Consider the following 21650-nt stretch of genomic DNA (forward strand, 5'->3'; position numbering starts at 1 on the left):
AACATTTCCAATCAGAGCCCCATATCTCTGAAATCCTTGAACCCTGCCGCTACTTGCAGCTGCTACTATTACTGCTTGCTGGTGCTGGCTTCCAGTATTATTCTTCCTGCCTGCCTGTTGCCTGTCACAAAAGAAGAAGGAAAGAAGAAGGAAAAAGGTCAGGACGCGTCGCCCTGATCGAGGCTCGGCATGAACCGTAGTTTTGGAGGGGGGGCTCGATGCTTCCATTATATCCCCACCAATTTCCTACTGCTCTGGACGTGCATACCATGGTACTGTAGTACTAAGCAATTATCTCGGGAGCAAGCAACCAAGCAAGGCCGCAATCAAGGAGATCCACCAGCCCCAAGGCCCAGCCCAGCCATCATTTGAAAGAGTCTTCCGATGGACATCCAACACAAGAACCCAAAAGTCGACGATAAGCAGAGATTATATCTGACAGGTATTATAGTACTACCACTATGTACTATTCGGGCTGGCCTTCCAATCTGAGCCGAAACTGGAGTCTCCACCATATCTTTTGGGAGCTGTTCCCCATGCCGGGATGGAATATGCAGGTCGTCGTGGTGGCGTATGGTGGTGGTCACCGGTCGGGTCAACACGAGGCACCCTTTTTACACACACACACACACAAGTTTACACGGGGATAGATCTTGGACCCTTACGGCCTTCTAAGTGGACAACTGTGGAAATAAACGCCTCAAAGAAGAGGGGGGAGGGAAAAAGATGAAAGAACGTCTGCCCCCACGCGCACACACATTCTCCTCTATCTACCTCTGTCTGCCTGTTCTCCCCTGCCGCAGCTCTACGATCGCTTACAGTAGACTGGATCCTCCCCGTTCCAATCTGCAGCGTCTAGCATTCCCCAATCGAGCCCACATCTCCGCGATGACCGGCAGGCTCACCTGCATTTGCGAGCCTGTCAGTCATGCCCTGCCCTGCGACGTCTGACAGCCCGGCCAGCGGTACGGGTGGATGCACCAACCCACCCTGTTGATCAATATGGGTTTTGTTTGTTTTTTGTCAGCAATTTGAGATGACATCTGGTTGCGAGAGTTTGAAGACTTTCGCCAGGGTATATCCTATCCTGTCCTGTCCCATACCAGGGCCTTCAGAGGTTCCGGAGCATTTGGAACGGGAGCCGTCTCGAGTGGTTCATCTCTCTCTTCCAGATTGGTTCTCCCCTTTCCCACCACCACCACCCACCTGGCCAGGGCCTTGTTTGCCGAGGAAGAGCCCAAGGCTTTGTCATAGCAGTGGCAGTCGAACTCCGCCCGAGACGGGATACGGAGACGGAGGACAGATGGGGGGCCTGTCTTCTCCGGTCCACGACCGCTCGGCCGGAACTTCTCTCTCTTCTGAGAAGCCCTCAGTTGTTGACGTTGGTGTGGTGAGCAATATCGTCTGGGGCTAGGTTCACTCTCAGACGCTCCCATCCGTGACATATGTTTGAGGGTTGAAAGCATGGCTGACTCTTGAGGTCCAGGAAGCCTCCCGTCTCTCCCATCTCTCCCCCCTCCCTCTTGATCTTCCTCCCTCTTACTGCATATCGAAAATTGCACGGTAGTTCGGACCAGCGAATCGCCTCTCCCAGGCTGTGTATGTCGTGCCAGGCTCTGATTCGCTATGAAATTCCCATGATCGGTATGGTCTCCGGGGGGTTGGCAGCCACCACTTCCCGTGTGAGCTGTAGCTGCAGCAGGGCTTCATCTAGCCTATACAGTGAGTGCCGTTGCTAAAGAAGCTGACAATAGCACACCATCAGCGGGGCTGCTAACTATACTGCCTTGTGTCATGTCCCTGATACATGGCCAGATGGCCTGGTTAAGCTGAATGCAGCAAGTCCTCTCCAGTGGACCTCGCTAGCAGAGTCCCAGAATTTACAGGCCAGCCAGCCCACCCTCAACGGTCAAACCATGGCGCACGCCGCTGCTGACGCGGAGGACAACGAGCCGCCCCGATGTTTCGAAAGAGCCCGACATGTTAGCCCTTTTCGAGCACGACGACGTGCAGGCCAGCTAGTCCACCAATATCCCAGTCTATCAGAGATGGTTTGATCAGATCCCACGCACAATGAGGGCCCCTGAAGGAGGAAGAAGCAACTCAACCTCCCACTCTCACAAACATGGCCCTCCCACGCGTCCACAACAGACCGGGGCGGCGCGAACACTCCGGAACAAGAGCCAATCCTCTCGCTCACCAGGGGGTTTCTGTGTCACTGACAATCTCATCTCCTCCTCGAGCGTGTCGCCCCGCCAAGATACGGTCTACCACGGTAGCTACCCGCGAAAGGCGCCACGCGCCTGTGTAAGGGGTGGTGGTGGTGGTGGTGGTGGTGGATGGCTGCAAATGCATGCATGGGATCCGAACAGACCGTTCGTTGGCAGCCCTTCCCGAGTCGAGGGCCTTCAAGTTGTTCCCGTTGGGCTGAAGCCTGGCTGCCAAGGTCATCCCTTGCTATTTGGACTCGGAACCTGCAAGCTGCCGTGTGAGCAGTCTATCAAAGTCCACCCCCCAGGGCGGGGGGTAATCTCAGCATTGTGTGTATGGCTCGGGTGCTAGGCCGTCCGGATCTAGAGGAATACTTGTTGTAAGATCACCCCACACTCGTGGCCCCTTGATTTTGCCTGTCGGTGTCTGGTTGTGTCCTCTGTGTGAGAGCATCACCCGGTCGGAGGCGCAGATTCCCCTCGACTTGCTTATGGAAAATCGGATGGTAGTGGCGGTCTCGGGGGAAATAGGCCTCAAGGCGGCCAGTTCAAGAGATTGTGCCATTTCCAATGATCACCACAAATGTATTGCGCCCGGGTTGCAACGCCTCGCCACTATCGAGCCCTGTCCTCAGCTGAAATCTTTAGAGCCGCATATTTTAACCGGGGCTGGGGGAGTATGGCATGTCTGGCTTTCCAATGAGCGTGCTGCCGTATTTCAATTCTCCCGCGTCTTTCTCTCTCTCTCTCTCTCTCTCTCAGCCCAAGACGCGGTGTGTTGCTTCTGCTCGCTACTAGGGCCCTTGTGCTTGGTCATGCGGTGTGGCGGCTGCTGTGACACCTTGCTGTAACTCCCTTCTCATTTCCCCAACCTCCCATCTAAATTGCCATGCTAGAAACCCCCGGGAAGAGGCGCCCTCCGCCGGGGTTTTCTTTTGTTCATGAGATGCTGCACCTCAGTTCCAGAAGGGCTTCAGGTCGGAGAAAGGGTTACATTGTTGCCCAATGTTGTCTGCCCTGGATGCCTCAAAAGGCAAACGAGGTAGATCTCGGGTTGGCCGGGGGGGGGGGCGGGACAATAGACGTCGCCACCTCTTCAGCTGCACGACGAATCCTCCCGGTACGAGAAAAGTCTAAAGGCAACACTCAATGATTATCGCCTCCCCTAGAATGCCTATTCAGAAAAGGAAAAACCCTCGTCACCAACGACATCACTGTACGTGATCAGCAATTCCCCGTAGCAATTCCCCGTTCTATGAATAAAATTGGATCATCAGTGGCAAGACATTTCTATCCCCCAACCCAGCCAAGGGGAAGAAGAAGAAATACTGTAAAAGAACCAAAACCACGCGGCCAGCTGATCCACTTGGGCAGTGATCGTCATCAGCCCACCCACACCTCTCCTCACCTCAATCCGGTAAACAAGACAAAACCCAAAAGCCAAGCAAGGGTTCACAGCCAACCAAACCCTCGATCTCGGGGAAGAGGAAATCCCCGGAGTAGCACACAACAAGAGGAGGTAGTAGTAGTAGTAGTAGTAGTAGTAGTAGTAGTAGTAGAAGAAGAAGAAGAAGAAGAAGAAGAAAAAGAGAGAGACAAAAGAGATCGGCATCGTATGTGCTCGGAACATAGTGTGTATGTTTTGTATGTGCCTCCTGACATTATCGCTACCATGATTACATGGCGGCGAATTTTCCCAGGAACAACCTGCTGTACCTATAGTAGTAGTAGTGTGTACTATGACAGGTGGTGTGGTGGTGTGCTGAGCTGAAAATAGAATTTCGTATGTGACTGTACTTATGGTACTGCAGTAAACGTCTTATCTCCAAATCTTTGCAACCCCCTCATCCTTTCCTCCCCAGATCTACGCTCCATCCATTCATCTCGTTCGATTGAGCCCCCAGGTACCTCCTATTGGCCACTTGTATCTGTACAGTAAGAAGGCAAAATATGTCTAAGACCTGCAAACGCCCCCTTTCCCCCCCCCCCCCCTTGAACGCTATAGTTACGAAGAATCAGGCCCGGAGAAGCTTAAAAATCTCAACAATGTCTCAGCCTAGTGATGCAGGTACTGACCGTACTGTATGTGTGTAACATGTACTCCATGACCATCTTACCAACCCCCTCCCTCCCCTTCTGGCACATGGCGCGCGGGTGTGTGTGTGTGTGTGTTTCTGAAAAGTACTCGTGATACTCCTGTGTACGGCAGCTTAGGGAAAAGATCTACTACTGCAGCTGCTACTACTACTTACGAGCTACCAATGTCCCGGCTAGGGCTGGGTGGTGGCCAATGGATGGGATGTACATAACAACAATATGCGACGAGCCGCGCCTCCGAGGGGACTGGAAACAGTTCTCGTCGTCTCCTGTTGGTCGGTCGTCCCACTCTTCCGAGGGGCGGGACATGCCATGCCCATGCCCCATGCATGTCCTGATGCTACTGCGGACTATGGTATGATTTGTTCCGTGCTGGGTGTTTTAGAAAGGTCGGTGTCGAATGTAGAGAGGCCGCCACAGGAAATCCCATGAGGTCTAGGCTCACAGGCAGCAGCAGGACACTGGTGTGCACAAGAGGCAAAAAGATCGCTTGGGTTTCTTTTGAGATTGGGGACTCTCAGATGTGCCTGTGTAATGTTCGCCATTGTGCTTGGCCGCGTGGATCTTCAGGCACGACGTGACACCAGAGAGCATCATCTTGTGTGAATGAGGACATCTGAGCAAATTCGGCAGCTTGAAAGGGAAGACTGGTGGTACCTTGCCCTCTCGCCAATCGCCAGGGGAACTCGATCGTACACCGTATCTCTTCCCCCCTTGGGTATCATGAGAAAAAGAAAGAAGAAAAGAGAAGCCGCTTCCTCTCGCGTCATCTTGTGTAGATAAAAAGATCATCCGAACGCCATGGTACTGACAGATCCGCCGCCCAGGCCCCGTCTGCACAGAACATCGTATCTGAGGTTTGCCCTGCCTCATCATCCTCTAGGCACTGGCAGCCGCCAGTAACCTCTTCTTAATGCTGGCACACTTCGCAAAGTCCATCTTGCCGCCATCGGCCGGCATGTGCTCGCCACTGGCGATACACATGACCTTCATGCGTTCGTCGTACCTCAGCCCTGGCAGCAGCTTGGGCGTGATCAGGAAGTACTGCGATGTGTGCTCCTTGCAGGCAATCTCCACCATTCGCTCGTGCACCAGGCGCTCGTTTCGCGGGTCCATCCCCTGGTTGATCTCATCGACCACGCGGAAGGGCGCCTGCGCCATCGCCTGCAGGGACATAAGGTAGAAGATAGTCGACACGGCCCGCTCGCCACCAGATTGACGATGTTGATCGAGCTTTTGAAGGGTCTCGTTTTCTCTATGAACGCCCAAAATGTTAGTCGGCTACTACTTGCAATTTTCCAAGACAGGCCATGGTGCCCAAAGACGGCCGAAAGAAGTAATGACGAACCTGAATTTGACCTTGATCTCGATCGCCCATTTGTCAAAATCCTCGTCCTTGTGTACACCAACCTCACCAGCGCAGTTAATCTGCTCAAAATTGTAGGAAAACGCGTCATTGATCCTTCTGACGATCTCGTCCAACGAAGGCTCCCAGTTCTGTCGCTTCTCCTGGATTTCCTCTTTGAGCTTGTCCAGAGCCGCCTGTCTCTTCTCAATCTCGGCCTGCTGTCTCTTGATATCCTTTGCGCGTTTCTCAAAGTCGCGCAGTAGACCAGGGTCGGCATCATGGATGAGTTCGAGTTTGGAATTCTCCACCTGGATGTCCTCAGCAACGCCCTCGAGGGTCTTTCCCTCGGAGAACCGGACGAGGTAGTCTCTCCGCTCAATGTCCATCTCCCCATCAGTATCAGGGATGGTCAGAAGCTCTCTGATTGCGGTTTGCGCATTGCGGGCCTCGGCCTTGACTTCGTCCACCCGGCGAACAAGCTCTTCTAGCTTCTTCCTCTCTTCCTCGAGCTGTTGCACAATGCCCTTGTTCCGCTCCTTCAAGGCTTCCAAGTCCGAATTGGCTTCGATATGGCGGGTCTGGGCCGCAAGGACGGCCTGGCTCGCCTCACGAAGCGTCTTTAGTTGTTTCTGGTGCTCAAGAACGATCTTGGCCTTCTTGTGAGCCATTTTCTTGAATTTGGCATCGTACGATAACACCCTCTGTTTCGCTTGTTCCAGTTGCTCACGCAAACCCTCTAGATTCTTCTTTTCAATTTCTAGACTCTGGTCAGCAGTGCTTGTCTACAGCGATAACATGCTGCTTTGCCATACCGATCTTATCAGGGAGGGCTTTCCACATATTGAACGTCCGCTGGATCTCTCTTTTTTCGTCCTCCAGTTGTTTCTATACCACACACACAGGTTGTTCAGTCTTCTGGAAAATGCGACGAGGTTGTCAAAGGAAAGAGAGGGGGGGAGGGGGGGGGAGGGTTGGGAGAAGACACTCACTAGTCTCTTTTGCTCCTCCTTCGACTCGTTATCTATATCGGATTGTTGGGTTTTGACCTCATTAAACTGTTGCTTTAATTCCTCGAGTTCTCTCGCACAAACCTCGAGGTCTTGCTCGAGTTTGGTCCTAGCCGCTACGTCCAGAGGCTCGTCTCCCCAGAACCTTCCTGGGCGGATCGTGGTAGTCACCGTAGATGTGGCTCCTGGCCCATACTCTCTGCATCGCGTGGTCCGATGGTAGGTATTGCCGGTCGCAAAGGAGTTGATCACCTCACCGTCAGTAATTCTTTGGTACTGCTGCTCACTGATTTCCTTCAAAGCGAGCCCGGTAAGGTGGAGCTTCTTCTCGGAGCATAGCATGGCAAGCACCGGGTCTGGCCCCTCCAGATAGTCTATAGCGTAGCCATCCAAGCCCAGGCCCTGCAAGCCTTCGCGCGGCACAGGAGGCTTAAAGGCTGTCAAGTCGGCCATGATGGTGCGCACAGGAACCGCCAAGTTCATCTTCTTGAAGAATTGCTCGGTCAATTTCCCGTGGTCGGCTCTCGTCTGCGCAATAAAACAGAGGAAGTCATCTCTCTGCAGGCACATCTGTATGTGATTGGAGTACCGCCTGTCTTTCACCGAACAGGACAGCATCGGTGGCCCAAACACTTCCTTTTCAAACTCAGATTGGTGTTCCTGAAGCCATTGATAAGCCGTGGCGACTTCGCGATCGATACGCCGGAGTTGCACCAAGCGCTGTCCCTCTTGCGAGTTCAGGCTCTCGATTTCTTCCTGGATTGCCTTCACTTGTGTTCTCTTTGCCTTGCCCCGGTCAAGGATATCATTCCTGGTAGTATCAAGCTCTCGGAGCTTTTCCCAGAACTCATTTTTGATACGGTTCGTACATTCTCGCTGCGCACAGTTCAGCATGTATGTTTCTAGGAGCCCAAGTAACTCCTTCTGACAGGCGCAAAACCTACAATCTTGTGATTCCATTCTGCAGGGTTAAATTTAGCTTCGATGTCTCTGCCGTTCTTGTACTGGCCCTCGAGTTTGGTGATCTTGGTACGTTGTGCCGATACTGCTTGCCGATGAGTGACCATTGACCCTGCGTCGGCCGCCTTCTCAGCTTCGAGGAGTTTGGTGCTCTCTTCGACCTGCTGGACAGCCTCGAGGGCCTTGTCGGCAGCCTCTTCGGCTTGCATAAGTCGACGCCTTCGGGCTCTGAGCGCAACATCGATTTTGGCTTTGTATTCCTGCTTGAGGTTTACAGCCTCAAGAGATGGGGCGGACATTTCCTCGAGTCTACGTTGCTGTTGGCGGGCTCGCTTCCGCTGCTCCTTGATCTGCTCGAACAGGGCCTTCTTCTCGTTGTAGTGGACAATGAGACGGCTGTCTTGCAGATCTTTGATGACCCGTCGAATCTGTTCACGCTCCCTCAGGCGATCGACATCCCCCTGTAGCCCTTCTTGCCGGGTGTGCATGCTGCGAAGACTTTCCAGCTGCGTGTCGAGACTGTGCTGGGACTCCTTCTGCTGACCAAAAAGAGTTCGGAGCTCTTCTTGCTGCTTGATGACCTCTTCCGGGGCGGCTGCCTGCAGGGTCCTGGTAAGGAGGTCGACGGGGTTCAGTCCGGCGAACTCAGCAACCCGGTCCTGTGGTAGAAATTGGCAGAGGTTATCGATCTGTATGCGTAATTCTTTCATCCGCAGTTTCACATCTGCCAGCTTGCAAGGGTGGCCGTTCAGCCAGAATTGTCTGGTATTGTCCTCGCGGTTGATCTGCAGCCTGAAGACGTAGTTCTTGCGATCCTGGGGTCGCCTCTGCAGCTCGACCTCCACAATTGCATGTTCCTTGCCGTGCTTGACGAAATCTCCAAAGCTCGTCGAGCGGCCCAGAGTGCTGGCGGGGAAAGCCAGCCCAAGACATATGGCACAGACGAGCGAGCTCTTTCCGGTACCATTGGGACCGATGACCATGTTCAGATTCGGCCCGGGGAGGAATTCTGCTTTCTCGTAGGTGACAAAGTTCTCGACCATGACGCGGACAATGGCGCCGGGGGCAAAATCGGGTGTAGACGAGCCGTTAATCGTGCTATGTCCGTTTGTGCGATGTGAGGAAATGCTAGCTGCGGTAAAGGAGCGGAATTCATCGCCCGTGTCTTCATCTTCCAGCTCTTCGTCATCTTCTGTCTCGAGGTGAGCCGGCGCGCCCCTGCCTCCCCTCAGCCGCATTCTCTTGGACCCGTCTGACGCGGTCGGAGGCAAAGAATCGCTATCGCCGTACCTGGCGACGTCAGCCTCGTCTTCGCTTTCGATGTGCGACCGCCGCCACCGCCGCCGCCTGGCTTCTGTGCCGGACATTGTGCGCAGTCGGTGAGAACTCCGTTTTTTTTTGGTGGGAAAATCGAAGGGATCTGTCTAGATAGGTCGAATGCACCGAACGAGGGAATCAGCAGGAGGAGGTTGCGTATAATTGATAAGGCTGCCCAAGATGGGACGTTGCGAGATACAGAGAGAAGAGCGCGAGGACGCGGTCGACGCGTCGTTTTGACAGGGTACTTTAGTTATTGACTTAGTACTCTTGGTACTGCCTGAGCCAGCGGAGGGGCAGGAGGGTAGTAGGTAGGTGCCGGAAACCCCTTGTAAGCTGCCACAAATGTGCTGACTCAGCCAACTGGGGTTAAGTTGACTACACAGACTTAGAAGGGATCAACCTGACGATAACCTCCATTCTTCTTCAGAAACAAAATCACTGCACCCTCTCACGACATGAAACAAACTTTTGGAGAAAAATTTTTTTTGAAAGGAAACTCATTCATCATCTCGAGACATGGTACACACTTCCTCATAATCACTCTTTATTGGTAGCTGCTTGCTTTCAAGGTTAAAGAGGCATGCAATGGAATTTGCCATGATACTGAAACTCAACACCAATGTTGCTTTTTGGTTGATTTGGAAGGCTTTTGATGCAGAGAAAGACGTCATGTCTCCACCATATTCAAGTTCTTCTTAGTGGACAAGAATGCTTGTGGGTATGGCAGTCTCTTCGTGTCATTGAACCTGCCTGCAATCTGGAAGTTGTGCTCTGCCAGGCTCTCTACCGGACCAGACTCATGAGGACACAGTATACAGGTCTGCAAACACCTCTCTGCAACTGCAATCTACAAAGGCTTTCTTCAACCTAAGGTAACATGTTGACTTGGCAGGAAGCCTAGAGTCTTGCTTGGCAAAGTGTCGTGGAAATGTTTAGGAAGGGAGGGAAGGAGGCTAGCTGGCAACGATTTGATGCATGTGAAGCAGCTGTCACTGGGATTTATCATATGACATGATCAAAGTCCTGCAGCTCCTTCAAACCCTCCAGCCTGCTATTTGGGACCTTGAGTATACGACTTCATGAACTCGGATGTTGATAACCCTTGCAAGGAGCTGGGAAGGAGCTCCGTGAAGGACAGGCAGGCAGCCTTCACTGCACCTGATTCTCACCCAGCAACCCTGAAAATCAGACCTCGGTCTATCTATTGGTTTCATCCATCCTGAATTTCTTTATGCTCTGCTCAACTGTCTACCAGCCAACACTTTGAAGCTTCTTCCCTGTTTTGACTCTGCAACTTTCCCACCTCAAGACGTGTCTCGGCATCAGGTTGAGAGATTGGCCGTCATATTTTTTTGGTTGTCAATTTTTTTTTATTGACAAATTGCTTCAGGTTTCGGCTTTCTATTGGTGTCTAGAGTTCCTAGTCGCCCTCAGAAAGTCACCAGACCTCAACCGCGTCCAACCTCAGACACAACAACATTCCAATCCCCCACCCCACCCCACACCACCTTCACGTCCAACACCACATCTCCACGACTTTTTCTAGCCACAATCTGCTGTGCAGCACTGTTTACGTGACAAGATTCACTCCAATCCCCCCAGCCCTAACTTCCACTCATTCTTGCTCATCTGAAGTTTCACTTCCTGAAATCGTCTTCTTTTCAAGTCGACTGCTCCACTGATCCATCCAAGGCTGGTGCTCCAGCCAGCCCAGTTCTTGACCTCCGGCTCTTCTCCTTCAACGTTGTTTACTTCACACAAAACACGTGTGCTATGTGTTGAGGACTGTTAGCAACATCGCCGCCCTTGAAGAAGCTTCACCATGGACGTGCACAATCAGCACTCTGTCCAAGGCTCTTCCTCTCGTGTTCCTCTAGGCGAGAATCCAAAGTATGCAAACAGCGTGCCTTCTGGAGGTCGCCCACCTCAACAACTCAACAGTGTTTACGAGACTGAGTCCAAGGAAAACTTTCTCGTCCCTGCTGAGAATGTGAAGGCCTCTCGAAAGCCGAAGCAATCGGCAAGGAACACGTCTCGACCCCCCGTCGACCCCCGTCTGTCGTCCGTCCTCTCTCAGGCGTCGCAAAGTCACAATGCCTCGAACCGTAACTCCCAAGTCTCGACCGTGTCCGACTCGACTGTGAACTCGGCCGAGAGCAGGCTGAAGTCGTATATTGGACCATGGCAACTGGGCAAGACCCTGGGCAAGGGCTCGTCGGCACGCGTGCGCCTGGCTCGCCACCGTGTCACCCACCAGTCCGTCGCCGTCAAGATCATCTCGAAGAAGACGGCTTATCTATCCCAGGCAGGCAGCATCGCCCAGCTGGACCGACTGGAGAAGCACTCCCCAGCTGAGGAGGATGGCGTCCGCCGCTTACCTGTAACGGTCGAGCGAGAGATCGCCATCATGAAGCTCATTGAGCACCCAAATATCATCCAGATTCTGGATGTGTGGGAGAATCGCAACGAGATGTAACCTCCCCTCTTCCTTTCCGTTTCCCTCCTCCTTCTCTCTCTATCTAGGTTTTCGGCGTTTACTAAACCACTTGTTCTGACAGTTACCTTATTCTCGAGTACTGCGAGTCGAGCGACATGTTCTCCTGGATCAACAAGTATGGACCTCTGAGCGAGCACGATACCGTCTATGTTTTCCGGCAGATGATGTGCGCCATGGAGTACTGCCACTCTTTCAACATCTGTCATCGCGACCTGAAGCCCGAGAACATCCTCCTGTCGGATGATGGCGAGGTCAAGATCATCGACTTCGGCATGGCCGCTCTTCACCAGAATGACCAGAACCTGCGCACCGCCTGTGGCAGTCCTCACTATGCTGCGCCCGAGCTCCTCAAGTCCAAGACCTACCGCGGCGACAAGGCCGATGTCTGGAGCATGGGGGTGATCTTGTACGCCATGCTGGCTCAGCGGCTTCCGTTCGACGATCCACATCTTCCAACGATACTGTCGCTGTCGAAGAGGGCCATCTATACGATGCCGGACGAGCTCAGCCGCGACGCCAAGGACATGATCCGACGCATCTTGGTCACCGACCCGGACAAGCGCATCTCGATCGTCGAAATGTGGGACCACCCCCTGATCAAGAAGTACGATGGCAAGCCAGGCTTTGAGAAGCACAAGAAGCAGCCAGTCGATATGCAGGCGAGATCGACAAACGCCCTGCTCAGCCCTCGCGACATCGATCCCCAGATCCTGCGCCAGCTACGGGCTATGTGGCACTCGTCTGATATCAAGGAGATCAAGGCTAAGCTCACCAGCAAGGGACCCAACGAACAGAAGGTGTTCTATCATCTCCTCTTGGCACGCCGCGAACGCTTGCTGGAGAACTACGACCCAGAGTTGACACACTCTTCTAGCGACTACCACCACCTTCTGCGACCCAAAGCCTGGGCCACGCGGGTCTCGACTCGCGACTTCCACAAGCACGGACGCACGCCATCCCGATTCACCGTCATCTCAACCATTGCCGATACAGAGGCCGGAGGTACAGTGCGTAGCTATGACCCTTATCATGCCTCGCGCGACCTGGCGCCCGTGCAGGCTAGCCACGCGAAGATTACTATTCACCGCGGCAAGCTGGAGCCAGGTGCCGCAAGAAGTGTCGCGTCGGGGTCTGTGCCTTCCAGAGTGGGAACGGGAGCACCTTCACGCGTGTCGAGACGGATGAATTCATCCCTTCGTGCCCGCACCGTGAGCTATGCCCAGTCACAACCCAGCTCCATGAGTTCCATCCGCAGTAGTCGCCATGGCACCTCCAGTGTGCTCGTCAAGCAGCGAAACAAGCGTGGTGTGGACTTTTCCAGTGTTCGAAAGGGGGTTGCTGCACAGGGATCTCAGAGGCGTCGGGGCGTCGATGCGAGGATCATTGTCTCTGCTAGCATCGCCGGCGACCAGACCACTTATGGTAGGGACAACACCTCACCGCAGAGCCCTTGCAACAAGAAGATTAAGCAAGAGGACACGGATTCTGAAGACGCGCTCAACATTCTTCACTCCATAGAGCCTGTCTTCGACGAGGAGATGATCCGTTTCAGCCACAGTATCGCCAAAGACTGCGACGATGCCTTTGGGAGCTCGCTGATCGGCTCGCCCTCTGACACGGGAGCCAGAAACATCCGATCGAGTTTGACTCCGTTCAGCATTGACTTTGATCCTCCTTCGATCCAGAGGACTCCTGAGCCGGTCTACAACGCCGTCAGACCTTGGGATTCGCGACCACTGCCTCCGACGCCCCCGAACGAACTGACCCCGAGCCCCCCGCGACTAAAATCGACAAGAGTTGACGCATCCTCCCGGTACGATGCCGACAGCGCTTTGAGCGTGGCTCCTCTGAAACTCCCATCTACAAGCCAGCGACGAACGGCATCCGCTCCTCTCTACGCGACTCATCAGGCCCGCGACGCGACACCCCTGCCGTCCATCTTTGAGAATTCTTCAGACGCCTTCAATGGCCAGCCTCGGATTGTATCAGCACCCACGCCAAGCATGGCAGGGGCTTTGCCCACTCCAAATGACAACAAGAACCTCGACTTCCTGGCTAGGGCCGAGCAGACAATTCGCCTTGTGGAGTCGCCCACTGCGAGGAAGGCAGCCCCATCGTCTCTTGTCCCGGCCCCTCTGAACGTGCGCAAGAAAGCCTCACGCGACGGTACTGATCCTATAGGTCTTCGCCAGGTGTCTCGGGATGAGCAAATTCCAAAGAAGAAACAAAGCTTTCACAACCACCAGCTCAAGGATCTCCCTGAGGAGCCTGCTAAGTGTGGTAAATCCAGCAGCAACGGCTCGTCTCTAGGTCGAAAGAAGACGCTCTCGTCCTGGTTCCGCCGCGCTTCGAAGACAAGCTCCAAAGGCGATGTGTCGGAGAAGGTTGATACCTCCACGGTGGATGAGGATAAGAACCAGGAGATGCCTGCACCTAGGCCCCCACAGAGATTCTGTTCGACGTCTACCGACGCGGCGCCGCCCGTCGCGGTTATGCAGCCATCCAAGAAGAAGAGCCTCATGTTTTGGAAGAGCGGTTCTAAGAGTGACCATCGCATGTCCATCGCGGGTAAGCAACGGGGTGTTGATGTTCATGGCTTGTGCGCGCACGCCCTTTCTAAGATTTCTGGATGCACTGACCACTTTACTTTTTAATATTTGAAGTCGCAGGTGTGGAACGTGAGAGTGACTCTTCCAGTCCCGATCCAGAGCGTGTGCTAGCTCGTGCCGGCACCACGACGCATCACGGCGAAGACAACCACAGCGCCAACGCACGTAAGATCGAGCCGCAGCAGAACTGGCTGGCGCGGCTGTTCCGAGTGAAGCCAGCGATGCGGTACCTCTGCCTACAGATGTCTTGCCGCCGTGCCCGGCAGGAGGTTACGATCCTGCTGCGGGAGTGGCGCAAGTGGGGTATGCGGGATGTCGAGGTTGACAAGGACCGCAACATCGTGTTTGCACGAGTGGGCAAGAAGAACTGTAAGTCAAGATACATGTTCCATGACACGACGGTCGGGATTACGAGCTGACAGACACACTCTCTCCCTGTTTCCCCCTGAGCAGTCCTCCACATCAAGGAAGTTCACTTCGCCGTCGAAATCATCACGGTGATTGAGCATGGCAGGCGCAACCACCTCAGCATTATCCGCTTCACGCAGGAGAAAGGAGCCGCCAGCAGCTTCCACAAGGTTGTGGATACGATGAACAGCGTCTTCTCCAGCCGCAACATCCTGGTTCAGGATGGTCGCAAAGCCAAGATGATGATCAAGACGCTCAACTCCTAGCCGGAGATCTTGTGGTCGTCATCTGGGTAGGAAACTGAGAGTGACCCCTCGACTTCCTCGCAGTCGAAATGGGAAATGGGCGTACTGTGCGGTTTGATGCGGCCTCTTGTTGCTGCAAGCTGGTAATAACGCCCTCTTCCCAATTCAATTGTGTGTTGAAACAACAACACCTTCCTTGAAGCAGACCATTTCGAAGGGATCTTCCAGGAAAAGTTGGTTGATTTGACATTCGCCTCTCCCTTTTCTCTTACCCTCGCGTAACAACCACTGAAGAACAATATCACCCAAAAAAAAAAAAAAAAATCACTCAGTGCAGGGGAACCAAAGCTCAATTTTGAGTAGCAGCCTCAATTACTGGCTACTTATTGTTGAGGAAAAGGTATTGGGCCGGAGAGGATGGGTGCGAGTTGGATGATGTCTTTGCGGCAAACTTGACATAAATTATTTCTTTCTACTTTTAAGAACAATAATACAATTGAGCGAGTGGGATGGACGGGTCATCGTGATAGGGCTGGCGGTGGCTAATGAATGGCACAGACACGGTCGGGCAAGAATGACCCTGGTCTTTGGCTCTCTTTACAGCAGCATCGCATGGCTCAGAGCTATCTCATAGCAAGAGCTGTCCAGTATTGGACACTGAGTTTCTGTGGAAGATGGCTGGCATTGTTTCTATACGTTTACTGGTGCTGGGTTCATGTTTTACAGAGGAGGAGGGGAATGGGAGAGCAGATCAGAGACTTGCTCAGTAATGAACCTGTGCTGAAAGAAATATGCCTTGTTCAAGGGGTTGCATACCCTTCAACTTAGGCTACCTGAGAACGAACAAACTAGCTTGCGCCAGTGATAGACACAGGACTGGTATGTAAAGAACAAGAACAATTTTATCATTAGTCAGACCAAAGACGACACACGCGACGATGCCGATAATTGCTTGCTGTTCCGAACGGAGGAGAGTCGGGTGTGGCCGTAACTTTTACCACGATATAGTGGAGGAAGCCGCCAGTCGGAGAATACCGGCAAATGCTATCGACCTCGGCTCAGCTGCCAGAGGCAACTCGGTAGATCGGAGGTCAAGTGGGTCCTTCCCATTCGTGGCCCCGTTTGTAGCTGTACATTATGTATTACGTCTATTAAGTGAATCTACTGGATACTTTCTGACAGCTGATACTGTTCCTCCTTGCCGAGATACGATATCGGCTTCAAAAATCTGGGGGAAAGAGATGTGGGGCTCCTGCGATGAGGTTCAGTCAGTAATGGATTTGTGACAAATGTTTGGTGGTGGTCGATGTTTACCAATTGAAATCTGATTTTTTCTTCTGTTCCTTTTCATCTTTCTTGACTGTGGTACTTATTACAGTAGTATTAATAGAAGAGGGGGCGAAAGAGTACTTCATATTGTAAAGTCTGGTTGGAACTTTCTCCCCTCGTCCGGTTATGACCTCACCACACTCAACCCCACTATCCACTGGCTGCATGCACTGTAAGTTCCTTCTGGGCGGGCGGCCTTGACCCTTCCTCACATGTCAAATGCAGGGGGACTGCAAGAACCACCCCTCCCCTGTCAAGGCGGCACAGACACGCTGCAGAGAAGAGACATACTAAGGAAACTACGACCAGAGCAGGTAACAACCACGGGCTGGGCAGTTTCCTCTTTTTGTTTTGTTAGAACGAACCCCAGGTCCCTTTCACAAGCGCGTCATCACCCACCAGTGCCACCCCTCCCTGGTCCAACCCGCGGCTAAGGTTTTGCTGGGGCTGAGGGGAAAGGGAGACAAGGACCTCCTCTTACCCGAAGAATACCGAACGATCGTTCCGGGGTAAAGGTAAGATTCAGGTTCACACGCAGAGTCATAGGGGCGTGTGTGTTCGTGTGTGTGAGTTGTACCTTGGTTGGCCCTTGCTTGGTTTCTTGGTGTATTCGCCATTGGATTGACTGATATATTGGACGTGGGCTAGTCTTTCGGTTGAAGGAGGACAAGATCGGGTGAATCTTCCTCTCATTTATTTTATTCGTTGTAAGAGGAATCCATCCAGAGAGAGAGAAAAGGAGGGGAAAGGTCGATCAACCTCCTATTATAATCTTTTTGTAAGTGCTCTCTTCTCTCTCTTCTTATTCTTATGTCTTTGTGTACTCTCGGCTGGTGAAGTGGGATTCTTTCTGACCTGACGTGTGGTGCCTTCTAGATACTTATTCATACTCACGACACCACATTGGAGTAGCAACAAGGGTGTTCCTAAGTGTGGACACAGCATTTCTTCCACCAACCATCCGTACCCACGAAGAAGAACGACTTGGGAAGACATACCTACTTGGTAGAGAAACCAAGCTTGGGGGCAATCTGACACGCGCGAGAGGAGAGACAGACGGACGCTGTTGCAGCCCACTGATTCATCCACCCACCCGACCATTCTATCTCACAAACGACGACAACGACGACAATTACAGGCCATGGCCTCCACCGATACCATTCTGCAGGGCGTCAGCATCCTCGGCGCCGTCCAGGAGGAGCACCGCAAGATCCTGACCCCCCAGGCCGTCGCCTTCCTGGCCCTGCTGCACCGCTCCTTCAACGGCACGCGCAAGCAGCTGCTGGAGCACCGCAAGATCCGCCAAGCTGAGCTGGACAAGGGCGTTCTCCCAGATTTCCTGCCCGAAACTAAGCACATCCGCGATAATGCCACCTGGAAGGGTGCACCACCGGCACCGGGGCTGGTGGACCGCCGTGTCGAGATCACAGGCCCGACGGATCGCAAGATGGTTGTGAACGCATTGAACTCGGATGTCTGGACCTATATGGCTGATTTTGAGGGTGAGTCACCTTGCACTGATATATAACACCTCTTAGAAGGGGATGGGGGGGAACTCCATGGAACATTTGAAGAGACGCAGGGGCTGACCAAAACCAACCGTTGCCTGTGCACACAACAGACTCCTCCGCGCCGACATGGGAGAATATGATCAACGGCCAGGTCAACCTGTATGATGCCAACCGGAGACAGGTGGACTTCAAGCAAGGCAGCAAGGAGTACAAGCTGCGCACGGACCGGACGCTTCCCACACTCATTGTTCGCCCTCGTGGTTGGCACCTCGACGAGAAGCACGTCACGGTGGACGGCGAGCCCATATCGGGATCACTCTTCGACTTTGGCCTGTACTTTTACCACAATGCCTTCCAGCTGGTGAAGCTGGGCTTCGGCCCTTACTTTTACCTGCCTAAGATGGAGTCGCATCTCGAGGCGCGGCTGTGGAACGACGTCTTCAACCTAGCACAGGACTATATCGGCATGCCCCGCGGCACCATCCGCGGCACGGTACTGATCGAGACCATCCTGGCCGCCTTTGAGATGGACGAGATCATCTACGAGCTGCGCGATCACTCGAGCGGGCTCAACTGCGGCCGCTGGGACTACATCTTCAGTGTCATCAAGAAATTCCGCCAGAACAGCAACTTTGTCCTTCCCGATCGCAGCGCCGTCACCATGACCGTCCCATTTATGGATGCATATGTCAAACTGCTCATCCAGACCTGCCACAAGCGCGGAGTACACGCCATGGGCGGTATGGCCGCCCAGATCCCCATCAAGGACGACAAGGCGGCCAATGATAAGGCCATGGATGGTGTGCGGGCTGATAAGCTGCGGGAGGTGCACGCAGGACATGATGGGTGAGTTTCTGACATCGTATGGATGGATAATGGGTGAATGGTTGATGGGACAGCTGTCACTAACCAGGAACATTTGGTGTCATAGAACTTGGGTCGCCCATCCTGCCCTGGCACCTATCGCCACCGAGATCTTCAACAAGAACATGCCGACGCCCAACCAGCTCTTCAATCGCCGCGAGGACGTCAGCATCGGACAGAACGACCTGCTGAACATGAATGTACCAGGAAAGATCACCGAGGAGGGCATCCGCAAGAACCTCAACATTGGTCTCGGCTATATGGAGGCCTGGGTCAGGGGCGTCGGATGTGTCCCCATCAACTATCTCATGTGAGCAGCTGGCTTGATTTGAGTTTTCTCCTGCTCCTTTCTTTGCCCCCCCCCCCCCCAAAAAAAAACCCACGCGCGACAAACACAAACACACCTTGACCCCACTCCACCCACTCACCTACCCATCCCTTTTCTTTGTGCTTGACCTCGTACGCACAGTTAGCTGACCACGCGAGACAGGGAGGACGCTGCGACGGCTGAGGTGTCTCGGAGCCAGCTCTGGCAGTGGGTCCGCCACGGCGTGACCACCGCCGAGGGCAAGCGCGTCGACAAGGCCTACGCGCTCAAGCTTCTCAAGGAGCAGGCCGACGAGCTTGCCAAGAAGGCTGGCCAGGGCAACAAGTTCCACCTGGCTGCACAGTACTTCTCGGGCCAGGTGACGGGCGAGGACTATGCCGACTTTTTGACTTCGTAAGTCACCAACGGTCGAAGAAGAAAAAAGTTGAAGCGCTAATTCATTGTGTTCGCTGCAGATTGCTTTATAACGAAATCACTACCGTGGGGAACGCCGCGCCTGCGTCAAAGCTGTGAGCCGTCCAAGGGACACGAAACGAACCCTCTTGAAAGCCACTGAAACGAGGATCTGCCGGCGTGGCTTTTTTTCCTTGACGGTTTCCTCCCCGATATGTGGTTCTCTGATTTAGCATTATTGTACTGTACAATCATTCCAAGCCATATTCGTCATGATGTGTTGTGAAGGGGGTGTGTAATTGTGTGTGTATGTGCCGAGAAACGGGAGGGAAGCCAAAGAGAAACAGAATGACAATTACTTTTTTTTTTTCCTGTCTTTTTCTTCCCCAAAGGAAAAACCAACAAAAAGACTTCACTACTGAAAGATTGAGTCTGAACTGGGATGTGTCGTGAAGATGTCGACCTAGTCAACACCACCACCAGCGGAAGACAGTATTTGAGAAACCAACCCTCCCCCTTCCTTCTCAATCGCCACTTTTGTCTCATCGACAGACTGCATGTAACTGCACATGTGACTGGACCAGCCAAGGATGTACTGAACTGTAAAATAGGTCGGCAGGCGAAAAATAGCCCTGACTCTTACGGGCACATCCAAGCGGCAGGAGAAGAAGGAGGAGAAGCAGAAGAGCTTGAGAACGACGTATCAAGAAAGGAAAGAAGAAAAAAAGCAAGTCCTTGACCTAATTGCTACTGCTGCTGTTCACACACATCTGATGACGTCGAGAGGGGCGAGAGAGAGAACCCACCAGCTCCTATCCAAGCAGACAACAGTCACAGAATTGATTCATTCTGATTACTGGGTATGTCACAGGGGGACAGCACGAGAGAACCTGTCAAGGGGGAGACAAAAGTATGGGAGCATCGTGACAAATGGACGAAAAGAAAAAAGAAGGAGGGGTTCATTTCCGTGCCTCGAGTTAATTGTTTCTTGCCCCTGTGGTTCGAGAAGTGGCAACAGACGTGTGAAAGAGGGCCGACCTGCTCTTAGCTTGTCAAACAGAATTGGGAAATGCTTCGAGGGAGACGTGATTGAGGAATCTCATGCTACGTCGTAAAGCTCTGTCTTTCCACGAATCCCCAAGTCTCTCTTATCCCTCTCTACGACTCGTGTATGGATGGGTCATTCTTTTCTCTGCAGCCTTTCATCCACCTTCATGAGCAGGCATTGGGCATCCACGGAGTACTGCCAAGTGTAATCAAATTGACCCATTATTGCTCATCTGTACTTCTGTAGAGGTCCCCGTGTATCAGGCCATAGATGCAAATTGCAATACTCTTCCGAGAAAGTAATCAAGGCAACGTAGTATGGCCTGACTCCCCAGCCCTCCTCCATCCTTCCACACACTCTCTTTGTCTCTTTTCTTTCTCACGCCTTCCTTGTCACATTCGCCTCCGCAAGGGAAGCCAATCAATCCAGCCATCAACTGACTTAATCCGCACCAACGGGGGAGTCGCCACTGCTAGGATAGTGATCGATAGATCAGCGGTTGAACGTCACTAGAGCTCTGCTCAGCAAGGGGACGATGGCCAGACAACCCTGCCTGGGATGTGACGGCGAGGGGAAACCCCACCAGGACTGTGTTGACTCCTTCGGTTTATTCCGTTGAAATAAGGACATGGAAGAATGAGAGAGGGAGAAAGGGGAAAAGGTTGTGTGTGTTGGGGGGGGGGGGGGGGAGGGTAAGACCACAGTATACTGGAACAGGAAACCGGCATACAGCTCTACGAATACAGCTTAGTTAGAGTAATGAAGCAATGCAAAGAGCCATGTGCATGCCTTCATTGTGTGTGCTTGTGCTGACATAGAGGACAAATCTATGGCTGGCCAACGACAAAAAATAAGCCACTTTTCCGGAGTTTCACGCGGCGAAGAACAGTAACTCACTCGCCGCCACCACCACTTGAAGCAGGAAGCAAAGAGGAACCCCTTCAGCTCAACAACCCTTCCTTCTCAGATGAGAGCCTCCTACTTGCCTTTCTCTCCCTCTCTCCCTCCCTCCCTCCCTCCCTCTCTCTCTTTCTCTCCTCCTGCCCTTGCAGCTCTTTGCATCATTGATGTGCCCTCGAGATGATGCGGAGAACAGGGCGAAGGAGAAAAGAAAAGAAGAAAGGAGAAAAGCAAATATCGGGGCGAACACGTCCACCTGACACGCAGCTTGCAGGGACATCCCGTCTATATCTCTCTTCTACTTCTTCTCTCTCTCTCTCTCTCGGAAGGTGATTGGCATGACTTAGCATACCATAAGAAGTGGCGTTTTGCCCTGCGCGCTTGGGGAAGGATGGTGGGCTGGGAATTGAAGGAGGGGGGGAAGGGGGAGGGGGAGGGAGAGAGAGAGAGAGAGAGAAAGGGCCGGGACGCATCGTCACGGGCGATTTGTCCCGTCCCGTCTCCATAGTTAGGAGAGACATTATAGGAAGAGGGATAATTCAGATAGTCAGGTTCACAGCAGGAACTTGCATGCAT

General features: G+C 53.1%; 3 protein-coding genes across 3 annotated transcripts; 2 read left to right on the plus strand and 1 right to left on the minus strand.

The window, feature by feature from the left end:
- Positions 1-5186: 5186 nt before the first annotated feature.
- M406DRAFT_44410 (uncharacterized protein) lies at positions 5187-8860 on the minus strand (the record flags this gene model as incomplete). The annotated part of the gene is made up of 4 exons (XM_040924245.1): positions 5187-5562; positions 5656-6401; positions 6645-7538; positions 7607-8860. The coding sequence occupies 4 exons, from the start codon at positions 8858-8860 to the stop codon at positions 5187-5189; spliced, it is 3270 nt and encodes a 1089-aa protein (XP_040779726.1).
- Positions 8861-10764: 1904 nt separating this feature from the next.
- On the plus strand, positions 10765-14722 carry M406DRAFT_44514 (uncharacterized protein; the record flags this gene model as incomplete). The annotated part of the gene is made up of 4 exons (XM_040924252.1): positions 10765-11414; positions 11501-14027; positions 14123-14417; positions 14499-14722. The coding sequence occupies 4 exons, from the start codon at positions 10765-10767 to the stop codon at positions 14720-14722; spliced, it is 3696 nt and encodes a 1231-aa protein (XP_040780355.1).
- A 2449-nt stretch (positions 14723-17171) lies between these two features.
- On the plus strand, positions 17172-19547 carry M406DRAFT_286750 (malate synthase, glyoxysomal; the record flags this gene model as incomplete). Its single annotated transcript, XM_040918695.1, has 5 exons — positions 17172-17532; positions 17652-18387; positions 18473-18715; positions 18896-19126; positions 19189-19547. 5 exons carry the CDS (start codon positions 17172-17174, stop codon positions 19244-19246), a joined length of 1629 nt encoding a protein of 542 aa, XP_040779727.1. The 3' UTR covers positions 19247-19547.
- Positions 19548-21650: the final 2103 nt, after the last annotated feature.

The sequence above is a fragment of the Cryphonectria parasitica genome (assembly GCF_011745365.1).
Source record: "Cryphonectria parasitica EP155 unplaced genomic scaffold M406scaffold_2, whole genome shotgun sequence".
NCBI lineage: Eukaryota > Fungi > Ascomycota > Sordariomycetes > Diaporthales > Cryphonectriaceae > Cryphonectria > Cryphonectria parasitica.